The sequence below is a fragment of the Lottia gigantea genome (genome assembly GCF_000327385.1).
Source record: "Lottia gigantea unplaced genomic scaffold LOTGIsca_8, whole genome shotgun sequence".
NCBI classification, from domain to species: Eukaryota; Metazoa; Mollusca; class Gastropoda; family Lottiidae; genus Lottia; species Lottia gigantea.
In genome coordinates this window covers 297,835-313,121 of record NW_008710662.1, presented here as the reverse complement: position 1 = coordinate 313,121, position 15,287 = coordinate 297,835, and the positions used below count along the sequence as shown (strand labels likewise).

The 15,287-nt window shown below is 33.8% G+C and overlaps 1 protein-coding gene across 1 annotated transcript; it reads left to right on the top strand.

Moving 5' to 3' along the window:
• Nucleotides 1-460: 460 nt before the first annotated feature.
• Nucleotides 461-14,901, top strand: LOTGIDRAFT_108597 (hypothetical protein; the record flags this gene model as incomplete). Its single annotated transcript, XM_009066814.1, has 4 exons — nt 461-721; nt 3,845-3,887; nt 11,672-11,806; nt 14,609-14,901. The coding sequence occupies 4 exons, from the start codon at nt 461-463 to the stop codon at nt 14,899-14,901; spliced, it is 732 nt and encodes a 243-aa protein (XP_009065062.1).
• Nucleotides 14,902-15,287: the final 386 nt, after the last annotated feature.

Here is a 15,287-nt window from a genome sequence, read left to right as displayed (position 1 = left end):
TGGATCTAAATAACACTTATGTGATTCTATGTTTCTAATGCATTCATTACACTAGAGAATGACAGTGTATGTGTTTCATGTAGTTGTAACATGGACCTATGTTTCTAATATAATTGTGTTTTGTTACACATGAGAAATACAATGTAATGTATCATGGATATATATTTCTAATGCTGTTGCGTATTGCCCAATATAAATGTCTATATGGATCTATTTTATTTAATTAAATTAGTTTATGTCAATGGCAGTAGATTAACTAATGATGATATGAGCTTATTAATGTAGTGATAATGGTAAATTTAATGGGTTAGCAGACTGACATGTAAATCGAACCAGGAGTAGGAGTTATATTTGGATGAAATACATTCCAACAGCTAGACACGTACAAGCGTAGACATAAAACTTGGTTTTCGAGCCATAACTGAACCATTATTGTTGTTCACGATATGATGGTTAAGTCATGGCAGTGAAATGTACTATTTATAGAGTGACAGCTTTTTCTTTTACCCTTGGTGCTATATCATTAGGGTTATTAGCCCTGGCAGTGAGTACAGATGCTTGGTTGTATATGTCTACGGCTATTCAGATCTCTCCAGAAGTTCGTCGACAATTTAATATCACTGGAAATATCATTATACACATGAGATCAGGATTATGGAGAGTTTGTACTGTGAATGTGGCAAATGGTAAGTTAATATTCTTTAATGAACATATGGAAATAGTTCTCTATAAAGGAGCAATAACAAAATGCATTTAATGTTTCTCAAATTATTAACCCAGTATCATCACTAAGTTCATCCTCCTGATAATGCTGCCTGTATAAGGAGCATATGCAACGTTCGGTTATTAAATTGAAAAACAGTATATCCGTACATCTAATGCTTCTTTGAAGGTAATTGGCGTAAGGTTTCGTACTTCATTAAGCATAACGCAATTAACTAGATTGTTTCTGGAATATTTATTTGCCCAAAATTGATTCACTCTGTTAATTAGATTTTCAAATACATGCATGGTCAAACTGTTTCAATTTAAACATCCAATAGCGTTTCATTGTTTTACAAACTAAATTAATGTTTGTCCTTTTTTTTAAAAAAAAAAAGACACCACATGATCGAGCCCATCATGCCGACTTTACAACAACTGCTAATTACTATATCAAATAGTACTGGTGATCAGATCCAAATGTTGCTTAACAGTAGAACATGAGCAACTGAAGGCAACTGCATTTTTCAATCGTTGTTGCGACGTGGTAAACCTATCCCAGGTACAGTCATGTTATCGGTTGCTCGTATAGTCTTCAGATCTTGCATGTCAAGATGGATATCATCTGGTATACCATTTATGACCAAACCTGAGGACAATACAGTGGTTATCAAATGAGTAGGCTTATAGATTTGAATCCTTAGTATTTTGAATAGTGAACCAATAATGAATAATTCGCTTTAAATATTTCAAAATGTGTCATGAAGTAAGGCTGGGACTTATCTCTAATACAATACGATATTTTGAGGTTGGTATAATGATCTTATTTGAGCAGACATGCGGAACTAATATTTTACATGTGGTATTATTATGTAATGGACAAGTTTGCAGTCTAAGGATATAGCTATAACATTTTGATATTTTTTAGAAATAAACTTTAGTGTTAAAATCAGTGGACAATAATTGGTAATGATAGTTAACTGTAAAGAGTGTTACATTTGTGATAAATGTGAATATAGGTTTATTTTGAATGGACCTCTCTATATAATTCTTAATGAGTGAAAACGATTATAAAGATTACCATGAATATGCAAATTTACGATGCAATAACGAAAAGGTGAAATGTAGCTCTTCGATTTTTATTAAGTACGCTGTAACTCTAGTACGAGTCAGCTCTTACAAATTTTTCCCTTATCGATGGCGAAGCAAGGATGAGACAATATTAAGAGAATTCAGTCGACGAAAGAAGTACTATAACCTGTCTACAACCATAAACGTGAAGGCACTGTCAAATACGTCGAAAATTATCCATCATCGAATACATTCTCGTCCAAGTGACGGAATCATTTTTCTAGCTTATGATGCCGATAAAAGTCAGTCAAGATTTAATGCTGACAATTTATGAAATATGAGTTTCGAAAATCGATTTACAAGGTCATTTTATTTATTGCTGGACTCTTGGTGCGAAAGGATTTGTATTAGTTTCAGAGACACGTCGTACGCGGTAGATTCAAAACTCAGAGGATTGACGGGTTCATGGCCTTATGGTAATAATCCCGTCTAAATATGAAATATTTCAAGCCTGTGTGTCAAATTATAGAATCCGGATTAATAGATACATATGTTTAAATCCCTCCTGAGAGAATAAAGTGATTAGATTAACTCGACGTTGTGACAAACGTGTGAATAAATCGTCAAAAATACGCTTTGGAATAACGTCCACACAGATTTCATTTGAACCTATATATGAATATTCATCCTGTCAAACGACAGACTGTCTTAAAAACCCATTAATTTCAATACAGCTAATATAAAGTATAGCAATGTCGGATGAAAATAACGCAGATTAACTGAAGAAAACTTAAAGCTGATTGAGGCAACCAGATAATTTTCACCATAATTTATTGTAAGAAACATAAACAAAAATCCTTATTAATTGATCACGGATAACTTAAACTATCAAGGTTTCACACGTAGTCATAATTTAGCACATGATAGTCCTCGAATCATGTCAAATACAGAAATCAAAGATACACAAATTTCATGTTGGTTTTACAATGTCATGGGTCAGATTAAGTATGACTTCTTTGTGTAAAAAAATATTTGAAACCAGAATATCATTATGGGGTCCTTATTGTTAAATCCTCCAGCAATTTTTCTTAAAAGGACAGCTGCGCCTTTTTTGACCAATCATACCTTAGTCTCAGAAAAGGGCCATTTTTTTTAGCTAAGCCAATCAGTAATAGTGATCACAGCTCAAATCTATGTGTGTCCAGAATTATCCGAGTTTGAAAGTTTAAAAGACGACTCGTCTTTTCTTGAGACACTGCCATATATAGTAGACATCTATGGAAATAGGTAAAGAGGTAAAGAAATTATGCGATTTTCCTACATCCTACTACTACTACCCCCGCCCCTTTTCGAATACATTTTAGACTTTACCGCTGACAAAGATTAAATTCTATATTTAGAAGATAAATGATCAGATTTCGTTATTGTTTCTGTCCAAGCCATTTCAATGAGACAAACAAATTGATGATATATTTTCAGAATTTGTTACAAATACCACTTCTTTACAAAGTTACATTTTTAAACTAAGACATGCGATATATCAGTTATGACATTTTAATTCAATAGAATCTGTTTTAGCAAACAAAAAAGCCATCTATTATCTGTTAATAGTTTGTCAGTGGATCACAAAAAATATGAAGGAAAGTTTAAAATACTATACATATATTTAAACTGGGTAAAGCTAGTTTTCGCATTCGGGCACTTTTGGTGTTAACTACTTCAATATTGTATTTATTTTACAGGCCGTGTACGTTAAAGATCTCTAGACAGTTGGGAATTGAAAAGAGCAGGCTAATGCCGCTGTCCTGGTAAAATTTCTTTCATTGCACACAGTATGTCATTGCCAGTCTTCATTAGTCCAATTAGGTGAAGACAAGAAGGGCGTAAAACTCCATTCATCTAATTTGAAAAAAACGAACGATACCATACATCTTGATCCTCAAGAAAGGAAGTTGTGGATAACGATCCATTTTATAGGAAATATAACAAGTCTTTATTTAGCAAGTGAGAAATATATATTCAATCCTTACACCCCCACCCCCTCACTTCCTACCAAACACACACACATTAGCAAGGTATCTTTCTTCTTCAAAAAGGCAATATTGTTGTCTTAAGTTTATTTCCTGCAGGTGGTCTACATTGCAACATATAACAAGCAAGTACACGAGAGTCAATCATTAACCGTAGACGTGTGACCAAGGCTCTCTACCCTAAATCTATTCTTTTCTATGAAATTGTTTTGTGACAGTCTAATACCTTCAGCAAGGACAACTATTATGGATATACTACTCCTTTAATTTAATTTTGCAAAGTTTCAATTCACATACAGGAATCTTTATCAAGCATAACAATTAATAATGTTAAGCTTGATAAAGATTCCTGTATGTGAATTGAAACGTTGCAAAATTAAATAAAAGGAGTAGTATATCCATAATAGTTGTCCTTTGCTGAATGTTCTACCTACTTCTAAATGCCATTTAAAGATTAGTCTAATACCTTACTTAAAACCCACTGGATCAATCTAAGCTTCTTCTATTTGAATGACAGTTTTAGTTTGTAGGCCTAGTCTTATTCCTTTTTTAATGTCATAAATTTTATTCGGATATTTTTCTCAGATTGTTCTTGATTTAAGCTATGGCGACCATGTGGGTGTTTCTAAAAAAATTTTAAGAGTTTAGTGACGTATCCATCACCTTCATTAGCTATGGTGGTTCAGAGAAGACCCAGATGACGCGTTTGGTTATTTAGTTGCATCTCATCTCCAGGGCTATTCAGGGTGTTTCTGATCGAGGGTATTCTTTAAACAAGCATTGAAACCTACATAAAGTATTTAGTAGAGGAACCTTCAAGAGGTCTCGATTGGATGTTAATGTTTCTTCGTTATTTTTCGTTCGGTCTGAACTAACCAAAGGAGTGTTAACTGGAATGGTATTTGGATGTCCCGATCCTACAAATAAAGAACTAAACAACTGAACTGGTGAACAAGCAGTCTGTTCTCTCTCATTAAAAAAAATAGGTTAAGTATGCCATACCTATCGTCACCCTCTTTCTTTTACAAAACGTATGTGATATGTAGGGTTTGGTGTATTGTTACTAAATTTCATTATTCCGAATATAACGAGGATAATAGAAAGCCCATTTTAAAGAAGTATGTTGCATGTTAGTAACTCATATCATTACAGAGAGCCGTTATTTACTGAGGACGATACATTTACATCTATTTATCACACCGTCTGTCAAATTATCAACCATTTTCCTTATCTTTGCTATCAACGACCAAGTAATAATTTATAGATTAAAGCTCTCTACATATTATTTATCGTAGTTGGTAAGTTTACGGTGATTGATATATGAATGGGTCCAGAAACCAATCTAAAAGTTAGTCAGATAAGATTAAGTTATAACAATGTCATTTCCCATTCATTAAAATCATGATGATTTGCCATAAAATCTGGACAATTTCCTTGACACCAGTCACATTGCTTTCTAATGGTGTCATAGGTCTTTCGTGATTATCCTTACTACATATATATCTATATATATATATATATATACGGTGTCTTCAGTAGCAGCACTAAATGGACTATGGAAATCTTTTTCAGTCTTGTGTATTTTATTTTTTTTGCACCAATCCAACATACCGTAAAACGTCTACAAGAGCTACAGATGTTAATTCTAGTTTTTTCCACAATTATCTCAAGCAGATTTTCTCTTTGGTGGTCTAACCATTCAATTTATATATTTCTGTTGAAGATACTGATGATCTGGTATCCTACATAATTATAATATAGCAAAGTTTGTATTACACCTATTAGCAGTCAGCTGGTCAACCAATGGGTACACGTATCCATCATTTGGTCACGATCTAGGTGTGTAAGTACACATATTAATAGTCAGCTGGTCAACCGATTGGTACACCTTTTACCAGTCAGCTGGGGGTCAACACTCCAGGTATATGTGTACACCTCTCACCACCCAGTTGGTCAATACTCAAGGTATATGTGTACCAATCAGATGGTCAACATTCCAGGTGCTTCTATCATCACTTATTTTGTAAAGAGACTAGTCACAACTGATCATGTCATCTTCCAACTCCTACGTGTTATACATGTATTTAAAAAATGTACATCTGGGTAGTTCACCTTCTCAAAAACAACATCGATTGAAATTTGAGGTAACAAACTTAAGGAGTATCCACTATTTCAAAATTTATCCTTTGAGGGATGTTATTAGCTTCTGCTATCTCGTCTATCTACATTGAGTCTGTCCCAAGGTCCATATAAGTTCACCATTGTTTTTTTTACTCGACTTAATTATCCGTCATCATTGATGCTCATCAATGTCTCCGGCAATAAAATTAACGCCATAGTTTTTTACGCCAAACATTCCTTAAATATGAACGAGCCAAAATAATTGCCACATAAACTTCTTTATTGGAAAACGATTCCCGTAACATTAGGATGACCTGGAACCGTAATATATCACTTCCTTAACTTATATTGACAGTCTAATCTGTGTTTTGAGACAAAGGTTCTCTCAAGATATGATATAATAATAATGAACAATTATCAAGAAAACATGCAAATAATTTGATACATTTATTGTCTGAGACAACAAGAACACGACAAACATCGCGCTAGACAAATATCAAACAATCTTATTGACAAATTACATACTTTATATGGATTTAGATTTACTTGATGTCGATCTTGATACCGACATTGGATTTAAATTGTCAGCTTTCATAGAGTGTCTGGCTTATCAAGTCAAATCTCTCTTTCAAAACAAATAGTCTTACTTCAATTATAAAGACGTTTCATGAAATATTTGATTGTACAATAATCTCTTGGATAATGGTAGCCGAATGAATATTGTGGATTCTATTTCAAGGAGAAAAATGTACACCCTTCCATCCAGGCCATTAATTCATCAGCTGAAAAAATCAATTAGGTGGACATGACATTGACAAAATATAGCCATTCAAGACGGAAGGTTGTCTCTATTTCTGCCCAGTACACTGGACCAACCAAAATGGCAAGACCAATACGAGATTGAAGCGTCCACGGGAACCGTGTTCTTTAGGTCGAGGTGTTAAAAAAGTACAAATGACCCTCTGGCCAAATGCATAAAAGTTGTTTTTTTTCTGCAAGACTGAAAATAATTATTGAAATACTACGTGAAATCGGAATAATACGAGTAGGGAAAAAATAATTTCAAGACCTTTTCCGGCAGGTTACGATATAAGAATAGCAGATGCTTATTTGTCACATAGCTTGAAGCAGTTTGAAAATTGGAAAAAAACTATAAAATACCGTGCTCTTGATAAATATAGTACTCGATCCGAAAGCTCATTCGTACGTAAGTGTTGGTGATATTGCTTTGAAGTAAAAACAAGGCTGTGGAAAATAACAATTAAATTTATTTTGAGATTTACTTTCGAGTACTGTTTGAAAGCGGCATATAATACACTCATTAGATCCCCGTAACCAAAGGGAGGGGGGGGGGGGTTTGGGGTAACTATGCCCACCCTAAATCAAATCTTGCCCCCCCCCCCCTAGAAAAATGTACCGGTCACTTTTTAAAAATACACCTTTTCTTTTTGCTGAGTTAATAGGAGCGGCAGGTAACTGAATCTGAGTGAATAGCCAACAGTGGTCATTCTGGTTAGGCATTTTATGGTGGTGTAAGTGCATCAGTCAGCTGCTCTTGCATTGTCGATCATATGATGAGTATTTCGATATTTTGATTATACGTAACGAAAAATAAGGTTATGGCTTTCAGGGCTGCGTTATGCGAAATGGTTCAACAAAATACTAAGTATTCCTATCTGTAGACCTACTTAAGAACTGTTTTTAAATATCTTTCTGTTTATACTTAGCTGAGGATGAAACCAGACATCATAGCTTTTCATAACATTTTAAAATTTAATTACATTAGAATAGACAATTTGATACAATTGAGTTCGTTGAAAATCATAAAAAGGCTGCAGTAAAGCGTCATTGGTAACAAAATTATTGGTCTGATACTGTATTGTAATCTGTCCCGTCTCAAAATTCAAAAGATTTGATTGGTTGATTATAAATACTAATAGACATATATTATCCTAAATTGTATCCATATGAATCAAACAACCAAACGTAGGAAAAATGGATAAATATTTGATCAAAAAAGACAAATTGCTTGATGGTTCTGACACTACTACGACTGACAATGGTATCAAAACCACAGCGGCAACACAACGGATGCAGTACCAAGATGCTCTGAAAAGACAGGAGTAGCAGGTGACATTGGAAAAGAAGACGTTCCAAAGCAACCGAGAATAAAATTCCCAGCGACGTCTGGTCGCCATTTTAGTAACAGCTGGTATGATCGATTTCCATGGCTGGAGTATTCAGTGTCAAGAGACGCCCCTTTTTGATTTCCATGTCGGGTGTTTCACAATACATCTGCGGGTGCATAAAAATTCATCACAAGGCTACACAGATTGGAAGCATGCTGTAGGTGATACTGGAAAGGGCCTCGAGAAGCATAACAATTGAGGTGTCAAAACAATTTCTCCAAGATAACGTTGCCAAGACAGAACATCAGGACTCCAATCTTGTTCTTCAAAAACTATACGAGCAGAAATTGGCTTTCCCTAAATTATATGCACTGACTGCAAGCGTTGCCACATTCGGTTCTAGTACCGCTGTGTGTGAAAGCAGCTTTTCAGATATTACTCGCGTTGACTCACCACAACGACGATCTATGACTCATCTTCGCCAGCGCAATCTTGTTCTTCTTGCCTTCAACAGGAAGCGTTCCCAGAAAATTAACTTGGACGTATTCGTTCAACGTTTTGCCATAAAACATACCCGACTACGTTTAAACTAAAACGGCGATAAAAATGTAACGTATTATAACTTGTGTGTTTTAACAAAAATAATCTCGAATCTAAAATACTCCATGAAAGTCCGTTTCCCGACGTTTAATCGTTTGTTAAGGTGCTTTGCTAAATTGCCCCCCTCGATTGCACGTTTGACTCCCCAGGAATACTGGTCAGGCTACGGGCCTGCTTTAGATCACGAGATCGCACTTTAAATTCCGTATAACATTGTCATTATCGTATATTCGGATATTGTGTCATCTACGTCTTCAACGGCTTCCTCGAGTTCTAGATAAGTCCCATGTAAATGCCTCAAAACTGTCGATGTTGCAAGATCCCATCATTCCCTGTTGACTATGTAACGATTATTGAACGTTTTTTGCTAGTCATTTAGAAAGTGATTGGGCGAATATAGTGTTAATCAGTACAAAGGGTCAAAACTGTTGGAAGCCAAAGCTCTAGAAAACACTCCCCTCTTCTCAATGCTGGAAATTGAAAACATCTCGTACAGCTTATGTGACTTGGTTCGTTTTTCAAGCAGTCGTGACAATTTGCAAATAGCTTTATCAAACATGCTACTTTTATATTGACACTATTAATTAGTCTGGGAACTACTGGAAGCTTTTAAAACATTATTGAGAGACAACTTCCAGACATTTGACCATCAAGCTATTAAAACCACCATAGTTGACTCGAATAACCTTAACTTACATCAACACCACTTTTATTCAGTGCTGGTAAAATCAATTCCTTAAAAAAAATTACTAGACCTAGGCGAAGAAAAGTTATTTTTGATAGACGAGATTTTTATGAAGCAAGTAAAATACATGATGCTTCATTGATTACCTCTCATTTGACCAGTAAACTTTTTCTTGGTATCTTCCCATAATTATAAAGTTCTCGTATACTATTCATTGACTTTGTCAATCTTAAATAGAAATGCCAAGCTTAATTGCAGTAAACCTATGTTCCTTTGTAGTAGCAATCCATTTGCTATATGGAATTTGTCTGTAATTACATGCATAACTGAATAAAAATGTTTACACAGATGACGCGTTAGTGCCGAATTTATCCGTAAATCTACTTTTGTTATGTGTTAAAGGAATTGTATGGAATAGAATAACTACAACACACTGTCACAGATGAAAGTCAAAATGACGGAAAATTAAGGATGAACAGTATAACATTATGACTTCATGACTCCAGGAATTTGTGGCTGCGTTCTCACAATTCTTCCTTGAAAAATGACAAATTCCAAAATTAATGGTAATATTTCGGTATATTTCAGGTGCTGAGCCAGATCAGTGTATGGCTATATATTATCAACAAAAAGGAACAGGCAGACTCGAAGGAGCACCTACCATCATGACGGTTATAGGTAAAGAATTTAACCAAACTAAAGTTATTGATATAGAAACTATCTAAATATTTAAGATGCCAATGTTGCAACGTACAGCTAAGATCTTTCATCTTAAGTTACGTTAGGCCCCCTTTACCGGATCGATCCACAAAAAAGATCGTACAATGATTCTGAGGATATCGACATGACCGAACATCAGATCAAAAGAGTAGGCTGTCCTGACAACCTTTCTCAGTACACATACTGTATCGTGTTGAGCCAAAATAATTATGTTTAGGAGGACGTAAAACTCGACTAAGGACAGCATTAAAAAGCTTCTGAAATTGGGCGTAAAAAAAGTCAATTTAACATTAATTCGTCTTTTTATAGTCCGCCTCTAGTTTTGATCATTTTGATTAGCCAACAAAATGTACACTATAGCTTTGTAAAAATGTAAAAAATAATTTTCTCAGATATACGCACGTCTCAATCTATTTGATTTCCCAGATTTTCCGTTGACATGTGTGGAAAAGATATTTGTACAGATAGAGGTATGATTCATAACATGAAAACAAACAGTATACTTAAATATGAGAAATAACTTGAGGTTTTTAAGTTAGACTGTGTTTATTACCACTTTACCCACCTACAAGTGAACCATGGTTTTAGTTCGAGTCGTCCGCATATGTTCACAAATATATAGCTTTAGACAGTGATGAACTCGAATTATTAATTCCATTATAATGAAAGCTACAGAAACTACAAACAACGACAATACGATTTATCAGCTTAAACATGTTAAATGAACTCTGTATTTTGTCTTCCGGGTGTTTCCTTTCTCAATTATACATGTAACAAAAACTTGGACTTTGTTGAAGCTTGTTTCAGGCTGTTTAATTAACTCTATAAGAAGCTTTCAGAAGAGAAAGAGCTTTGAAGTCAGTTTCGTTCAGATCTCTATGCACTTTCGTTCTTCCTAAGAAAATACGATCAATTGTTTCTAAATCCTAGTTTGGTGTTAAGTTTATATCCCAGTGATGGCCTATAATAGAATGATAAAGGTACCGCCCATATGTTTTTTTCTGAATTTCATCCACTCTTCGCTCCGACAAAATATTTTTTTTCATCAAATACTTTCAATGACTCGTGTTACACATTGGATTGGCAAAAATACATTGTTACATCGGCTGTGTTATACTGAATTAACTGGACTATAATATTGTATTGAAAAAAGTACGGTTTGATGTGCTTCTTTTATTTTGAAGAACATAATGAAGATAGGAATAATGAAAACGGGCTATCGAATTTAATGAGAGACATTTTGTAAAGACAGCAACACTAACCCACCTGTTCTCAATTATTGAGGCTGTATCTAACATGGCCTGGAATCTTGTCTACCTGTAAAAATGATGAATGTTTAAAAGGGTTACAAATAGAATCTGAACAATTGGTGGGATAGAGCCCAATATTGCTAGTGTAGCGAGCATGAGTTTAAAAAGGGGCTCAGACTGACCTTGCGTCAGATCTAAGAAAAGTATCTGGACATGTACAGGGATTGAGCATCGTATCTCGAGATTGTCGGAATTAGGGACATTCATTATCAATGGATTTAATTGACATGCATCAGCAACTAAAATATCTATTTTTTTGTTTGTTTCATTGAATTTTGATCATTTATTATTCTCTTTATCCAGGTGCTATACGAGTTGCTGCTCCTCTACCAGTATGTGCTTTAATTCTTTGTGTTATATCCGCTATATTTCATTCTGTGGGCAGTATACATGGCGACAGAAAAATATTATTTGCTGCAGGATTTTACATTTTATCAGGTAAAATAGTTCTTGCTACATCTTCTCATGACACAAGGGTACCTTTCTACCCAAATGACCATTACCTGTTATCAAATGAAACAAAACAGCAATTTTAAGTGTTAGAAATTAGTGACTTAAGAATAGATTTAATTCAAATTTGTCTGGATCGGATGTAAACGTTAAGATATAAAAACATTTTAAACTCAATGGTCTTGACTTTTGATATATATCTCATTCCAGTTCCTAATCCTTTATGAAATGGTAAAAGTAAACACTTAGAAGGATATCGCATAGATTTATTTTTAAGATGGAACCAAAGATTCTGAGAGTGAGACCTAATGAATCAAGTCACTCGAAGATGCCAAAAATTGACGGCACTTGAACTGCGCCATTTTATTTTAAAGTTGTTTTGGTATATGAAGGAATACTTTAAGATTCGAAGTAATACTTCGCTTAGACGTGACTTGAGGTGAATCTTTCAGAAGCACTTCAGTTTATTGAACATTGCCATGAAAACAACGTAAAATCGTTTAAGATATTGCTTCCTAAACAATTCGCTAATAAAACCGTATTAAAGAGCTACAAGACAGGTCAAGACGTTTAATAAAATAGATTCTTTCATTATTAGTTCTATTCCTGACGTATTGTCGTCTTAAACGTGAAATATAAGTGCAAGAACTGACTTCAAATCAACCAATAATTAGGCTGGGAAAGAAAGAAGATGTCAAATTAAATTCTATAATAATACTACCGGTATAGTTTTGTTTTGAATATGAGCATAGTAGATTCTCTGACAATTACGAATTATCACAGGCACATAGTGATATAAGGTGTTCTGTAAACTAAATAAACCGTTTGCGACATACGCTATAATAATTATCATTGACGAACACATATTTCTAGCTATATACAAGAAAATATCCTTCGTCAAATAGATATTGAAATATGATTGACAAGTTCCTAAGTGAATAATAGAAGCCACATTAGAGGAATCATTACATATTAACAAGATAGTGAGGGAAATTAGCTTTGTTAACTGATGAACTATACTGTTATATGACTGTATGAAATGCCATCTTCGTTTTCATTAGCTTATAGTATTCGATACTGTTTGCGTCAGATGTTCGGAAAACATAAGATGTATAGATCGCGTCTGAAACTTGTTTTAATCAGAGTTAATAATAATATCATCAAGACTTTATAACCAAGTTATACCAATAAAACATAATCTTATCACAACCTAAGCTGCAATCATCTGTTTGAACCCTAGACATTTTCCGATTGTCATATTATAGAGAAGAGTCGATAATGTTTTTGCTTCAGGATATCAATTTCACAAACATGAGATAAAAGCATATTAAACCTGACAGAAACCTGAAAATAAATCGAACAGAGAACAAGGTGATTTTTTGAAATACCAAACCATACATGAAGTTTTATACTTTCGAATCATTGTTTCATTTAGAATGGATATATCTTCTAAGAAAGATGAACTCAATTACGGACAATTGTTTGAAGATATTGCTCAGAAGATAGCATGCAATATTTCATAAGGGTTGTTTGAAAAAAATGGTTGACTATCAAGGAATTTTTTGTTATCTTGAATCATGAATATTTTCATGAATTCATGCTGTGAGCCAGACTGTATATTATATCGATGCTCTTAGCTTCCAGGAATATCATGTAAAGAATTTTATTTTGGATTAATTGTCTGAGTGGGATATGATAATAGGAAACTTGACAGATTTTGAATTTGATCCGAGATCAATAATTATTGATAGATCTTTCCGAAGATGACAAGAATTAAAGAGCAACGGATTAATTAACACAGTCCCAAGATAATTCGTGATGTTAACAACAAGTGCTTACGTGACATTTTTAATACAGATATATATGTAAAGTAGATAAATGATTTAAGAAACCAGTCTGCAATTATGTAATTATACAGAAACACAGAGCAGCTATAAAATTTATAGCTACTGAAATCGATTTAAATAGAAAATATCTTTTATTGAAATTCAGTACGACTCTCTACGGACACGATATTTTGTTCTTATTTCAATTTTTAAGCATGTTTTATTCTAATCAATTTTACGCTTCATCAACCATTTTTAAGAAGAATTCTTATCAAGAGAATCTTCTTTTTAATTATAACGTGATCTCGAATACATATTGAGTTCTTTTATGCACATGTGTTTCCGCTAGAATGAAATTTAAATTCTTTGATCTAGCTAATAAGCAGCGAAAGTACAATATTGGACTAAAATAAAAATAGAGAAAAAAATATTTATCTTGGATGCAAATTATATTGCGTTTTCAGTTCAAAACATTATTATTTTATATGGGTTACTTTACTAATAGGTTACTATGATCTAAAAACATGATTTTGAAATGAATTTGGAGATGCTGATTTTATTGAAGATATCATAGATTAAGGGAGAATATTGATGGAAACGCCCACGTCATCAAATCGTGGTATTAGTGAAGTAACAATCAAAGACTTGCTTAACGAAATATTCAATAACGGAACACAATTTTGTGGTATACTACTCCTTAGTTTTATCGTACACAACGTTTAACAATCATCATCATTCGTTGTCATCATTCGAGTAAATGTCGCAGAGGGATTATAAACGAAATATGTACAGACTGTGTCAAATTCATAAAATTTTATAGAAGTTTTGTACTGAAATTGTAGAAGTGTCTGTTGATTTAGACAAAAAGTTCTCTGCATGTTCACGGGGGTTGCTACAGACATCTTCTATGGACTAGGTGGTCCTTTAACAATCGTTCTTTATTATTGCGCCTTTTATTTTTCAGGTTTATCATTAGCAGTTGGTATAGTTCTATATATTTCTGCTATAAACGATGAAGTTGGACTTATATCTAAAAAAGAAAGAGACCATTTTGTGTATTATTACGGTTGGTCGTTTTATACCGCGGGAATAGCCTTTATAACTTCTGAAATGGCAGCAGTTGTGTGTGTTAATTTATTCCTACAAAAATATACCAAACTTCAGGATTTAGAAGATCTAATTCCGGGTTTACAATTACAGGTCCGGTTTTCTAAGAAAAATTATTACGCTGGAATAAACCAAACTTTGATATTATGACCATAAAAATTATCTTACGACAAGGGAATAATTCGTAAGAAAATTGCCAAATGTGATTTTAATTTCCTCAGTGCCTCGGTTACAAAATTCATCAGTAAAACACAAGATTAACGTATTTTTAAGTGTCGTTATTTATATTGTGTAATGAGTGACATGTTGTGTTTGCATCCCAAAGGAATGCTTTGAGGAAATGGAAATGTATTAAAATAACTAATTACCATGCTTGTCATCCCAAAAACTAAAACCGGAAGTTTTCAATGTATTGAACCATGTAGTGAGTTTATATGTTAAAGGATTTTACCAGTATGAACGAACCACATAACTGTATATCATGTTTAATGTTGACGTCCTTGTGTTGTGCCAAAAAATTAACGCGCTGTGTACAT